This window comes from Actinia tenebrosa, unplaced genomic scaffold, assembly GCF_029948245.1.
Source record: "Actinia tenebrosa isolate PJP-AT-01 unplaced genomic scaffold, QUT_ActTen_1.0 PGA_scaffold17__23_contigs__length_9995812, whole genome shotgun sequence".
NCBI classification, from domain to species: domain Eukaryota; kingdom Metazoa; phylum Cnidaria; class Anthozoa; order Actiniaria; family Actiniidae; genus Actinia; species Actinia tenebrosa.
In genome coordinates, this window is record NW_028292577.1 from 7,755,971 (window position 1) to 7,769,523 (window position 13,553).

At 50.2% G+C, this 13,553-nt stretch overlaps 1 protein-coding gene across 1 annotated transcript; it reads right to left on the bottom strand.

The window, feature by feature from the left end:
- Positions 1-9,931: 9,931 nt before the first annotated feature.
- Positions 9,932-11,404, bottom strand: LOC148910407 (uncharacterized protein F54H12.2-like). Its single transcript, XM_089031686.1, has one exon. The coding sequence runs from the start codon at positions 11,402-11,404 to the stop codon at positions 9,932-9,934; it is 1,473 nt and encodes a 490-aa protein (XP_088887812.1).
- Between the last annotated feature and the right edge of the window lie 2,149 nt (positions 11,405-13,553).

The following is a 13,553-nucleotide window of genomic DNA, read 5'->3' on the forward strand; positions in this document are numbered from 1 at the left end:
AGAAATTTTAGCTATCATTTTTTCCGCGGTTTTATTTTAATTTTTCTTGGTTTCCATCAATATATATCTCTTTTCTTTAAACTGACAATTTTTAAATTACCCAATTGTGATAAAAATTATATTTTTGACAGCATTTTTTGTGTTTAGTAAAGCGGGTTTTGTTTGCGTGCGAAATTATTCTGTTTCGTGTCGATTTCGTCCTCTTCAGTGGCTTTCAATGTATCACGAAATCACTGAAGCGGTCATTCTGAATTGACCGCTTCGGCGCTAGCTGTCATGTGGTATGAATCGCGTTGGATTGTGTAACGGACACCAAGAAGATTCCATTTCCCATACAAATGTACTGGCGTTTGGACAAACTATTTACTTTGCTTGTTTATCTGTTTCCCTAATAATCCTGGATGGATGGGGGCCGAGAGAAAGTTTTACCGCCGTTTGCATTACTACGCGGCCACCCCAGACACAAATCGCGTCGTGTAGTTTGCAATAGACTGCCGTCAATCAAACACCTCATTCTACTTGGATGTACTCAAACTCTTTGCAATCGCTTTCGGAACTTTCCTTCGTGATATCTGACTGAGAAAGTTTGACAGAAAAGCCAACTCACTGATCCAAACGTGTATAAATGGCGTCAACATGAATGATTGACAGTAGTCTATTGCAAACTACACGACTCGATTTGTGTCTGGGGTGGCCGCGTAGTAATGCAAACGGAGGTAAAGTCAGTACATTCACAGTTAGCCCAAGCTTGGTTTCTGACCGAAAACGAATGTTTTCGAATACGGTCTCCAGAGTGGAACAATTTGAAGACGCCGTCTAGCCGTATTAGTGTGGACGGAGGACATTTCGTACCCGAAATTTTTCGAATACGATGAGGTCATGATTGTCATGGGAACATGGCGGGAAGGCTGAAAATTCACCGCAGGCTGAATTTCAGCTTCGATGCGCATGCTCAGATGTGCAATGAAGCGTTTTTGCCGCCTCTGATCGGACTAGTGTGGACGCGAAACACTTTATCCGTTTTCATGTGTGGACGGAAAACTTTTTTTTCGGTTTCGGTGTGAAAGTTGCGGATTCAAATTTATCCGGCACAGTGTGGACGGGGCCTAAGAAATAGCAGTTCCTTTGCTCTGTGTGGTTATTTTTGAATTTAGCCCGTTTTAAGGATTTTTTCCCCCACCTTTATTATGACTAAAATTTGGCGCTGGAAAGAAAATTCGAAGACGTACGAGGTTTCAAAGACTCGTGATGGTTCGCTGTTGGGATCCCGTGTATCCAACCTTCTCTTATTCCTTACTGGTGGATTTTTTTGACATTTTTGAAGAATCCCCATACATTTCCTTATAACATGATATCACAGACACCAAGCTTGGGCTACCTGTGGTACATTCGTATCGAAATCCAAGAACATTGTCCGAACTTTTTGGCGAGCGTAACACGTACTTAGGACCTTCGATTGGCCTTCTAACTAAAGTGGATTGATTGTGCCGTATGAGTTATGTAAGTGCAGTCATTGTCACGCATTTTCAAAGCATTACAAATGGGGAAATTCGATTGAAATAATACGTTTTTATTTTAGTAGATGACTGTTAACTTTATTCCGATAGTTATTTTCATTTAAATATTGAAGTGGGTGCAAAAGAAACAAGATTTTCAAATTTCGTGATTTGGCCGCCATCATTGTGCCCCTCAATAGGACACCAAGATGGCGGACCCACTCATGTCAACTACATTATGGGTATAACCCATCGCTCGTATCTCCGTATCTAAAACTCCTTTTACCTAGAATTTTGGCTGAGATATATAGCTTTAGTTCATCTTTCCGCGGTCTTTGGAGGTTTTGTTGTATATAAGTCTTTGGAAAATTTTCAATGACGTCTGATTTTCCAATTACTTTTTGTGGCCAGACCAGAGGGAAAGGAACGAGCCGACACTAAAAACGTATTCACAGCAGGCTAGCAATTACTACGTTGGACCTAAGTTTGGTTAACACAGATGGTGTTGGTTTATGTTGTGGTGCCTAAGAACAGTAAGTGTTAATTATTATAACCATTACGTATCACTGTTCCATAACCATCTGTAAAGTGTTAATAAACTATCTGTCAATTATGTAAGGGAACATATGGCTTGATGTCGAAATATTTATACAGACTAGAATTTTCCTTCATTCTAACCAGATAAAGTTGGTTTGTCTGTGTGTCTGCTCGTAGTGTTTTGTCTGCTCGTCTGTCCTATTGACTGTTTGTCGGATTGTCTGTCCATCCGTCCGTCTAACTGTCTGTCCGTCCGTCCGTCCGTCCGTCCGTCTATATATATCTGTCTGTCTTTGTTGCTGGATTTCCGGTTCGTCCATCCGCCTCTCTTCTTTCTATCAATGTCTGTCTTGCAGCTAAAATCCCTAGTGCATAAACCTTTTCTTTTCGGTCGGTGAACATTTGACTGTACAGTTACATTAAAGGTTCCCATGAATCTAAGTGGAGTCCGTCACTAAGTGAGGTCTAAGTGCAATCTAACCCAAACATTCAAAGTCATTCAATGTCGACCAGCCTAGGCAGTGTAACGTCCAACGTGCTTGATTTCTCTTGAGAGTTGACACAAGGCGCAAAGGGGACAGGAGCTAACGATGGTGTAGTCATTACATACACGTTGATTGGCTGAACGCAAGCCAAATTACGCTAAGTCTAGGGAGGACAAAGTGTACGCGAAAATCAAGGCAGTTGTGCGCCGAAAATATCAACTCGCTCTCGTAGTTACGTACCTCAATGTTTTGCTCCAGTCTGAGTTTTATTCTCAGTCCAAGAAGAGCTCCAGGACAGCAGTAAGGAAAACAACCGCTTTCTCTCAGACGGTTGGAGATGTCGATTAGCAGGTACATTGGACAGAAGCAACCGAGCAAGCCTTAGAACAGAAGGAAATTAGATAGTCACTAACGTTGTTACACGAGATCTATCTGTTTCAGGATTTTAACACAACCAGTTCACGATCACTTACACGACCAGTTCTACGATCACGCATATGACCACTTCTAGAGACCACGCATATGACCAGTTCTTGAGATCACGCATATGACCAGTTCTACGATCACGCATATGACCACTTCTAGAGACCACGCATATGACCAGTTCTTGAGATCACGCATATGACCAGTTCTACGATCACGCATATTACCACATCTAGAGACCACGCATATGACCAGTTCTACGATCACGCATATGACCAGTCCTACGATCACGCATATGGCCAGTTTTACGATCACGCATACGACCACTTCTAGAGACCACGCATATGACCAGTTCTTGAGATCACGCATATGACCACTTCTAGAGACCACGCATATGACCAGTCCTACGATCACGCATATGGCCAGTTTTACGATCACGCATATGACCAGTTCTACGATCACGCATATGACCAGTTCTAGAGACCACGCATATGACCAGTTCTACGATCACGCATATGACCAGTTCTTGAGATCACGCATATGACCACTTCTAGAGACCACGCACATGACCAGTCCTACGATCACGCATATGGCCAGTTTTACGATCACGCATATGACCAGTTCTACGATCACGCATATGACCAGTTCTAGAGACCACGCATATGACCAGTTCTACGATCACGCATATGACCAGTTCTACGATCACGCATATGACCAGTTTTACGATCACGCATATGACCAGTTCTACGATCACGCATATGACCAGTTCTAGAGATCACGCATACGACCAGTTCTACGATCACGGACACGACCAGTTTAAGATCACCTACACTACCAGTTCACGAATACGCACACGGCCAGTTCACGATCACGCACACGGCTAGTTTCACGATCATTACACGATTACGCACACGACCAGAGTAGTAACGTATGTCCATCCTTAGGGTCAGGTTAATTTATTCATGAATTAGATATTCATATATTCCTGTTACCATAGCGAATCACCGGAAACGGAAACGAATGGGGTGACGGATCGCCCAAGGGGAGACGGGAACGGGTGACGTAACGGGTGACGTAACGGGTGACGTAAGTGGGGAGTGACCGCCCGGAAACCAGAAGAACTACACGTGGTGTTAAGTTTAAAAAGGTTTAATGAACTCATCAATTATCTTAAGTGTTTACATGGTTGGTTTTAAAAAAGTCCTGAAGTGTTGTACGTGGAGTGACGTGGAAGAGGACGAGAAGCACTGCCAAAGTTAGTAGCGAAGGAGGTTGAGGCTTGAGGTTGCTGCCAGGGATCACGGTAGCCAGGGTTGACTAGGTTCCTAGGATCTTCACCTGTGCTTGTGCGGGTGAAGGGAGAGGGGTGTTGATGCTGAGGGGGTTGATGCTGAAGAGATTGGATGTAGCGGTAGTCTTCTTGATCGTAGCGTCCTCGTTTGGGCGGGGGTCCTACAGGTTGTGGCGCCAGTTGTTGCTGAAGCTGTTCGCGGGAAGGGATGACTTCGTCACACCAGGCAAAGTAATCGCAAGCCACATCCGGGTAGTTGACCGAGCACGCGAGGAAGGTGCGGTTCTTGTTTTTCTCGGAACTGCTGACGTTGACTTTGGCAAATAGGTTGTGCTCGCGACACTTGGGAAGGAAGTTGGGATCGAGCCCAAAGAGACGGTTGTCTACGGCATTGTAGAGGTCTTTCTTTATGTACATTTTACATCCCAGCCTGGAAGTGGCATAAACGCGCGCTTTTTCGTCCCTGGTTTTGGCGCCCTTGAGACGTTCGGTGATGGCCTTGTAATCCACCTTGACGCCACACTTGAAGAAGGTGGCATTCTTGGTCTTGATGACAGCACATGGCGAGCCACAAAAGCAGGGATGGTTGACTTGGCTGTATTCGTCTTGAGGCGGGAGCGTTTGTGGAGAGGGCGGCAAAGTAGGTGGCGGTGGTTGATACTGTTCTTCAGACATCGTAATCTTGGTCTGACTCTGGATCGATGTGAGGTTCGTCGGAAGAGGGGTCTTGATATAGCTCCTCAGTGTGGGGGAGGGACTTAGGAGAACCAATGGAACGGCTTTCACGTGGGGGTGAATTAGTAGGGGGAGGAGTCACGCCGAACAGGTGACTGAGGATTTTGAGTTGTTCTTCGTTGGTGTAAGTGGGCGGTCCGTGGACGACGTCATCAGACCATTCACGTGGTGCGGTGATGATCTGGGCGTGGGCTTGGCTTTGCGAGAGCTTTTGCCGGATGTTGATTTCGGAGTCCACGTGATTGCGGGCCTTGCGAAGAACGTCCCACGTGGTGTCGTTATAATTGTCTTTGGGAACGGTACAGGTAAAGGTACACCACGGATGCTGTTGGTTGCAAATGAAGGTAACGTACCGCGCGTGAAACGTAGAGGTTTCTACGGTACAGTGTTCGCTATCGCGGTCGGTGAAGTAATAGGTGCAGGGTTTACGGCAAAGGCAGTGAGGCAGCCGAGGATTGCGACGTCCGCTCATGTTGAAGTGGAAGCGAGATGTGAGTCTTTGACGAGGGTGGAGCATGACTTGAGTCCGTAAAGTAATAGGCACCAGGTCTTCCGTGAAGGCGAAGAGGCAGGACCGCCTGTTGGGTGGCGGGAGGACGTGGGACCCCTTTCTTTGGGAAGGTGAAGAGCAGGTTGGCTTGACGATGTTGACTCATGATGAAGTGGCGAAGTTGTGGCGTAGGTCGTGATGCAGGCGATGTATTATTTCGGTGGGGGTTAGACGTAGGGCTTCGTACACGAGACGTTCCCAACACGAGGCCATGCAATAGGTGGGGAGGTTGCAGGAGTCGTCTGCCAGGTCACGTGGGTGGACGTCAGAGCGAAGGATCGTGCTGACGAGGCTGCTGATGGCATAGAGTTGATTGCTTTCTTGACCTTGAAGGGGCGCGGAATGATGTTGAGGATGAAGGCGCCAATGACGGTAGAAGCTGCGCATGTGCAAGCGTTGGTTCTTCCGGCTGGACCAGTTCACCCAGGGGGCGGCATGGGTATCTTCGGGTAGGTCCTTGATGGTGTCCATGCAATCCAAGAGGAAGGTGAGGAGGATGAGGCGCATGCGCGGAGTGAGGCGAGCTTGCTTGATGTCCCACCAGCGGTCGGGCACGTCGTAGAGGTAGTCGAAGTGAGTTTGTCTGATGCGGTCGTCCACGTGCTGAGTTGTACGAGTTAGAGCCATGCTTTAGTTGCGATGCGAATCGAGGCGGGATTCGTGGTTAAGCTCGCCGATAAGTTCTAGGAGGGGAACGTCTTTCCTGTAAGCTTCAGTGGTGGAAGGATCGAGACGACTGAGGTCGAAGTCTGTATTGACCACGTTATGAGCCAAGGTGCGGTACTTGCTGAAGTGCAGCCAACGGCGGGCATCGGAAACGCGGCGCGCCTCGTAGAGGTCTTTGATCCATTGGTACTTGGGTTTGACGTATTTGTGTTCTGGGTAGGGGCAGGGGTGTTGGGCGTGCACGAGATCCAAGCAGTCGACGTAGAACTCCAGGAGCTTGAGACGCTCTTGTTCGTCGTGAGGAGAGGCGTCGTTGTCGTGGAGGGTCGGCAGGCACCAGGAGCGAACGCGCTTCTCGAGGAAGGCAAGAGCGCGGGTACGGGGTCGTGTTGCTGGCATGGTAGTTGGGTGGGTTAGTGGTTTTTTTTTTTTTCCAAGCACATTTGTAGCGCCACGTCCATGCCGTAACGATGAACCAGGAGATCGAAGGCGGGAATGGACATGTAGTGTCCAACGGTCATGAGCTTGCTGAGTTCGGTACTTCCGTGGGAGATGATTCGTTTGAGATGACCTTTGTATTCTTGAACGTGGGCGTAACGTTGCATGACGTCGTAGTCATGAGACTTGTAATCGTCGGACAACCATTGGTGCTCTTCCTTGACCTTGGCGCGGGGATGAATGACGTCCAAGCAATCCAGGAGGTAGAGAATGAGCAGGAGCTGAGGCACGCGGTGACGGAGGTCTTGCGGAAAGCAGGCGCATTCTTGGACTTGATGGAAGTTGAGGCGATCGAGTGTGGAGGTGATGAGACGGGTGTGATAACTTTCGGTGGTTTCCATGAGGAGACTGATGCGCACTCGTAGCGTGTTAGGGTTTTTCTAGAGGCTTTCTAGACCTTTCTTGACGCCGAACCCCACCCCTGCTCCAACGGCGCCAAGACTGGCAGCTTTGGCGGCAGCAATGGCCGCGGGAACGAGCGCCAACAAGGGGAAGAGCCCGCCTTGCTGAGAGCGTCTCTTTCGTCTTCGTCTGCCCCCTACTTGGCCATAGTTTTGTTTTCGTGGTCTGGAACGGATGTTTCCTCCTACTTGTCCATAGGTTCGTTTTTTCTGGCGTGATCGGATGCCTCCGCCTCCTTGTTTACGTGGCATGTTCGTATTGGTTGACGATGCGGTGCGAAATCGAATAAAGGGAGGCTAAGGGCGAGCGGGCTTTTATTCATTTTTATCATGACTACTACCACCACCGCGTTCGGAATGAAGCCAAGACCAGCATCGTTAATCCTACCTACGGCACCTACCATGAGGGCGGACAATCCTGGGCCAACGTTCGAGGTGACGGACGAAGTGATGGCCGCCATGCCTTTAGACGTGAAGCAGGGAGCGCCCGTTTATTTAAGACCGTTGTCTTCCCGCGTGTGTTCGAGTCATGAAAATTGGGTGCTGGGATTGGATAAAATAAAGAACCCCGCCCGAAGGGAACAGAGTAACGCGTTGCTGTTGTTGGATTCTAAGTATAACGATTTGCTTAACCTCGAGAAGACTTTGTTGGGAGGAGTCATGATGAAATTGAAGTTTTTTAGGACCAACAGACGAAGCGATGACTGGGAAGGAGAAGGAGGAGGAGAAGAAGGAGGAGAAGAGTCTGGGAGGTCGAGCATGGGCGAGCTTCATTACGAATACAAAGAAATGATGGCCGCCATTGCCAAGGCTAGAAAGGAGACCTTGAGCTTCATCATGGCGTTGACGCGCTGTTGTGGTAACAAGACAGGCGATGAAGAGGAGGAGGAGGAGGAGGAGAACGAGGAGGATGCTGCCGTGCGCAGGAAGAATCACAAGAATCAAAAGAAGAAGGAACAGAGAAGGAGAAGGAGAATGAACGAAGTGGTCTACGATCCCCGAGGAAGAGACGAAACGGACGGAAAGGATATAAAGGGGACAGAAAGGGGGCACGAGTACCAATTTGTGGAAGCAGCATGGGGAGACGCAGACGACGTAGAAAGCATCAGGCGGGAGGCAACGTCTTCAAGAGCCTGAGGAACCGTGCTGGGAGTAGCATTAGTAGCATTATAGCCAATAAGGCGCAAGGAATAGCTGGCAAGTTGATCGATTCAAAAGTAAAGTCCAAGAAAGCACGTGCTTTTCTTCACAACCAATTGAAAGCCGCCGTACCGTTTATTAAGAAACAAGTCGCGTCAAGCATACAGTCAGGAAGTGGAGCGAGCAAGGACATGCAACGGGCCATGCGTGCGATGAAACGATTTGAAAGAGTGAAGCTAAGACGACGATGATTTTGACAGTGATGACCGTGACGTTGATGATGTGGGAGGAGTGGAGTCGAAGGAGGAGGAGGGGCATAAAAGTCTCAAAATTCGCACACGCCGTGTACCTTGCACTCATTGCTCGAACACCGTCGTGGGAAGAAGATCTGTGTTAATGCGAAGGAGGCGTCGAAGAAGGAGGAGGAACGAAGACGAAGAAAAGATGTATAAGGCGGTAATGGGGCACATAGGATCGTTGAGGATGATGTTGGCTCAAGAGGGCGTGCACTTGGGAGCGTATGACCGCGTGGTGTACGGCTTGCTGCAAAGCATGGAGTACGATGTCATTTGTGCCGAAACTCAGAAAGAACAACGAAAGGCACGAGTGGAACTTCATCAGCTGTTGAGCGAATCTCTGGAAGCCTTGGGCGGGGACAAGTACGTCAAGGGACCTAAGGAGGAGGAGGAAAGCGTAATCGAAGAAACTGCAACAACTGAAGGCGAAGGACCTATCGAAATCGTGACCGAAGTGATCAAGCCATTGCAACCCGTGAAGCCCGCGAAGAGAAAGAGAAAGGTCAAGACAGGAACCAAGGAGGAAGCTAAGAGAAAGGTACCGACGTTGATGAAGGAAGGAGAGATCGTACAAGTGGAAGTCCCTACAGGCCCTCCAGGCGTGGAAAGCATTTCTCCTCTCGAGGAAGACAACCTGAGGATGCTCCTAGACTCCATTACCAACCCACAGCAGACATCAGTCTAGACGTTTGATTTGATTGTGAAGAAGAGAGCGTAGTAAGATTTTGTTTCATGTAAAAAAAGAAGGGAAAAAAATAAAGAGACCAGACTTTTGTGTTACTCAAACGTTGTCTTTATTGCTTCTAAGTTTAAATCTTTGTGGCAACAATTGCCTTGACAGGGTTGACCCAAGGGTCCTATCTTGTCGTTGAACTTGGGGCGGAGGGACTTGGGAATCATGACTTGACACACGAACTGACAGACTTTCTTGTCGTTGTCTCTCTTGTTGCGGGCGGTGAAGGGTTTGATGAACTTGGAAAACGACCCGCCACGGGTTCGGATGTGGAGATAGGCCTGGCAGTAATGCCCGCAGACGTACGTGTTGTAGGCTTGCAGCTGAGGCATCTTGACGACGTCCGTCATGCCGATGAGCTCTTGGAGGAGTGGATCCCCATAGATCTCGAGGTTCGCGGATCCGTACGAGTCCATGATTTCGATGCGTTTGGTATCGACGTCGGGAGCGTACAAGGCGATCCAATGTTGGCCGGGCTTGTCGATGGGGTCGGTATTGAACACCATGCCCCAAGGGCGGGGCGGGTCTTGCCCATCGCGGTACTTCTTGAGCAGGGCTAGAGCTTGGTCGGCGCCTTGAGTGCCGACGTAGGAGTACGTGGGGTGCTCGTGATAATTGGGAGGGTACGATGCGACCGTGTTGATTTGGGAGGTGAGGAGTTGACTCTTGCTGTTCATGATCTAATAGCTGTATCTCTGGGAAGCGTTCTTGTTACCATCCAACCACGTTTCTTGTTCAAAGTATCCGCTGACGACCATGGTGGTGTTGTCGGCTGTGTTGGCTGAGAAGTCGACGTCGATGTTGACGTTGCCTACGTTTCGAGCGTAGCTGTAGCCAAAGTTTTGTTCGCCGTCGGGGTTGAAGTTGTAGAGGATGAGATAATTGCCGTCCTTATACCCTTTTCGATCGATGCCGGTGGGTGCAGAGTCGATGCCACGTCCTGAGAACTGAAGAAGGGTATTGAAACCTTCTTCTTTATGATGCGAGGTCAGGTCCAATCGCTGATGGGGAATTTCTTCACCGTCGACGGTCACGCGAAGGGACGATTGATGCATGTCTTGAAAGTTGAAAGGAGAATGAGCTATGTTCCCATCGAAGGCGTCTCCTCGCTGAAATCCAATGATCATGTAGTTGGGTCGGTACCCCTGAAACACGTTGTGCATCTGAGCCCGTCGTCGACCATCGGGAACGGTGTGGGTAACGGTTCTGTTGGTGAAGTAAGGGTAGAGGGCAATGTCTTGGTTTTCCAACATGGCAGCTTCCATCTTGATGTGCAATTCGCTGTTGACGTCCACGTGACGGATGTGCAACTTGGGAGAGTAGTTGACTATTCTGTAGGTGGCGTTAGCGTGGGTAATGGCTGTAGCCCCCACGGTGGGACCATTCATCATGACCAATTCTCGAGGGTTCCATTGGATTCTGAATTTCAATTCACAGCCAGGAGTCAAGTAGCGTTGACTGGAGAAGAGGGGGATGACGGGTCTGAGGATGAACTTGACGGCTCGGTTTTGACAGCACAATCCAACGCGTTCCTTGGCTCCTTGGTTAGGCGTGACGCGAGTGGCAGCGGTACGAATGGCGTCTCCTACTTCTGCAGCTGTGAGCGCTGCGCCTGCCATGTTTGGATTCGCGATGGCCAAGTCGTTGGGATTGAGCTGATCAAACTTGTCGGGAGTGTCCGTGGCCCATCCTTCCAGGGACAGCAGGGATTTCTTTTCTTCTTCAGAGTAGTTCAGCAGTCGGTCGAAGTAAGCTTCCAGATGGTAGTGGTCGGCATTGACGGTTACGGCTCCTTTGTTAATAGTCAGTTGAATTTGTTTGATGAGAGAGTGAGCCACGTTGTTGATGGGAACGGCCGACGAGGTATTGGTCAGGAGTGCACCATTGGGTGCGTCGAGAAATTCCACGTCGAATTCCAGCAGGATCTTGGTCATGTCGATCCAGGTACGGGTTCGGTCCACGGTGATTTCCAAAGGGTCCACGGCCGCCGTGGCTTGCGAGTAGACTTCCCATTTGGATTTTTCGCACGTGACGTCGATGGGCAGTCGTTTAAACAAATCGACCACGGTCCCTTTGTGTACTTTCAAGGGAGGGGCATCTTCGCGCGCGGCTTTGGCGGCAGGAGCAGCACGTCCTCCGTGTTGTCGTTTCATGACGAGGTCGAGTGACGAATCAGGGTAGGTCGGGTAGGTCGACGGTCCTTTTTATATGGTCTAACTGTTGAGGATGTCGTTTCGCATCACCTTGTACTTGGTACGTCCACGCGTGAGTACGCCTTGCTTTTCGCGTTTTTGCTCAGGGGTCAAGCTATTGTCCTGAGCAATTTGCCTGGACTTCTGATCGATGGCATGGATGAGGTTGTCTACCTTTTTCAACTGCTTGACTTGTTGAGGTCTGAGGTTGTTCAGCGGCGTAGACGTGCCGGGCACGTTCCCAAAGTGGATTTGACGTTTGAGCGGGGTCTTGCCTTTGCCTGTATAACCACGACCACGACCACGACCACGACCACGGCCTGGACCTGAACCCGTACCCGTACCCGTACCTTTAGGAGTAACGCTTCCAGACCCAAGCTTGACTCCCGAGGGTCCTGCAGGAAGAGACCAAGCAGGGGTGGTGCCGACGACGGGTCCAGGACCAGGAACAAGAGCAGGAGCAGGACCAGGGGCAGGACCAGGTGCAGGCGCAGGAGCAGGACCTGGGGCAGGAGCCGCTGCAGGAGTAAGTCCTTTTTGAGCCATGGCTTTTTGGTCTTGAAAGCTGGCCGCATAGTTGGTCATGAAGCGAACACGCTCGTCGGGCGTGAGACTGGGGTCAGACATGACTTGCTTGACCATCTTATCCGCGTACTTGACGAATTCCACCTTGGGGGATTGCTGCAACGACTGTTGAACGGCCATGGTGTGCAAGAATTCGTTCATGCGGACGTTCCCATCTCGATCCACTCCGGCGATGGCTCCTCCAGTTTGGGACTTGGCGGCGGAAGCAGCTACATTTTCTTTAAGGTGTTTGAGTTCTTCTTGCAGGCGATTCCAGAGAATGACGGGAACCACGTAAGAGTTGGTGCCTGTGCTGCTGTTCATTTCGTAGTGGTGACGACTTGACGACCTTTAGGATAAAGCGTAACGGGACGGCCTTTTATGACGACGTCCAAGGAGTCGTTGTTGGACGGAAGATGTCGGAGACTGGCGGGGGCCATGCGGCGAAGAGTCTGAACCTTGTTGGAGGGCACGGCGGGACGTGGTTGTGAAAATCGAATGTGAAAGGGGTTGGTCACGGGTCCGTAGTCGGGAATGCCAGGAGCCAAGGTTCCACGCAGAGCTGCCTTGATCTTGGGAGCGGTGGACGAAGAACGCTTTCGTTTGGCCCCGCCCAACTGAGTATGCTTTGCACGTTTCTTGCCTCCGCGTTGACGTCGTCCTTTCTTGGTGTTAACCATGATGCCTTTTCTTATGTTTCAGTGAGCAAGTTCTTCAATTCGTCGTCGCCGTCGTCGTAATCGAAGTCTTGAAGCGATTCGGCGGTGGTCGAGGGGTCCTCCTTTTTATCTTCTTTGGGGGCTCCTACCTTTTTGATTTTGGTCGTGGCCACGTTGATGCCTTCGGCCAGAGCTCCTGCCGCCGCATGCTTGGCCAGACTCACGCCGGCTTTCTTGAGGCTGGGAGCCGCGATCTTGGCCAGGGCTTTGATGGCCGTGCCGACCAATTCGGCTTTGGATCCTCCTCGCTGAAGGCTAGAGCGTCGTAGGCTCTGAATGGAAGGATGCCGATCGTTGACCACCGACCCGAACCAACGTCGAGCGGCCTTGGGCATTTTCTTGCTTCCTCCCTTCATGGGGAGATCCCCATTGGCCAGTTTTTTGCACATGTCTTTGATGTACTTCCATTGGTCGTCGCTACCGCTACGTAGCAGAGGAACCACTTGCGTGGGGTGGCATTGTGCCAAGGAGCGTATATAGGACTTTCCATCCATGCTGTGAAACATTCGGTGCGTCGACGTTATGTCCTATGAACGTGTGGGGGCTCAAGATTTATACCTACGTTACGGTGTAGGACAGCATACCGAGCGCGAGCCTTTCTTCCAAGCTCCGGGCGTTGCTCCTCGAACGCCCCGTACGACATCCACGGCCGAACGGGCTGCCAATCGCTTCTTGATGAATACGCCCGTCCTACCGCCCCTGTCGCCGTTGCCTCCTTCGCCCACGCAAGATTACGATGAGGACATGCTGCAGTTGTTAGGCTCGCCGTTCAACTTGCCAGACGACATGGCCAGCGTGTTGTCCAGCGACACGCCCTTGTCGACGGG

Bases quoted from the DNA above. Each gene is read 5' to 3' on its own strand.
- LOC148910407 (XM_089031686.1), bottom strand. From the start codon at position 11,404: ATGAAACGACAACACGGAGGACGTGCTGCTCCTGCCGCCAAAGCCGCG.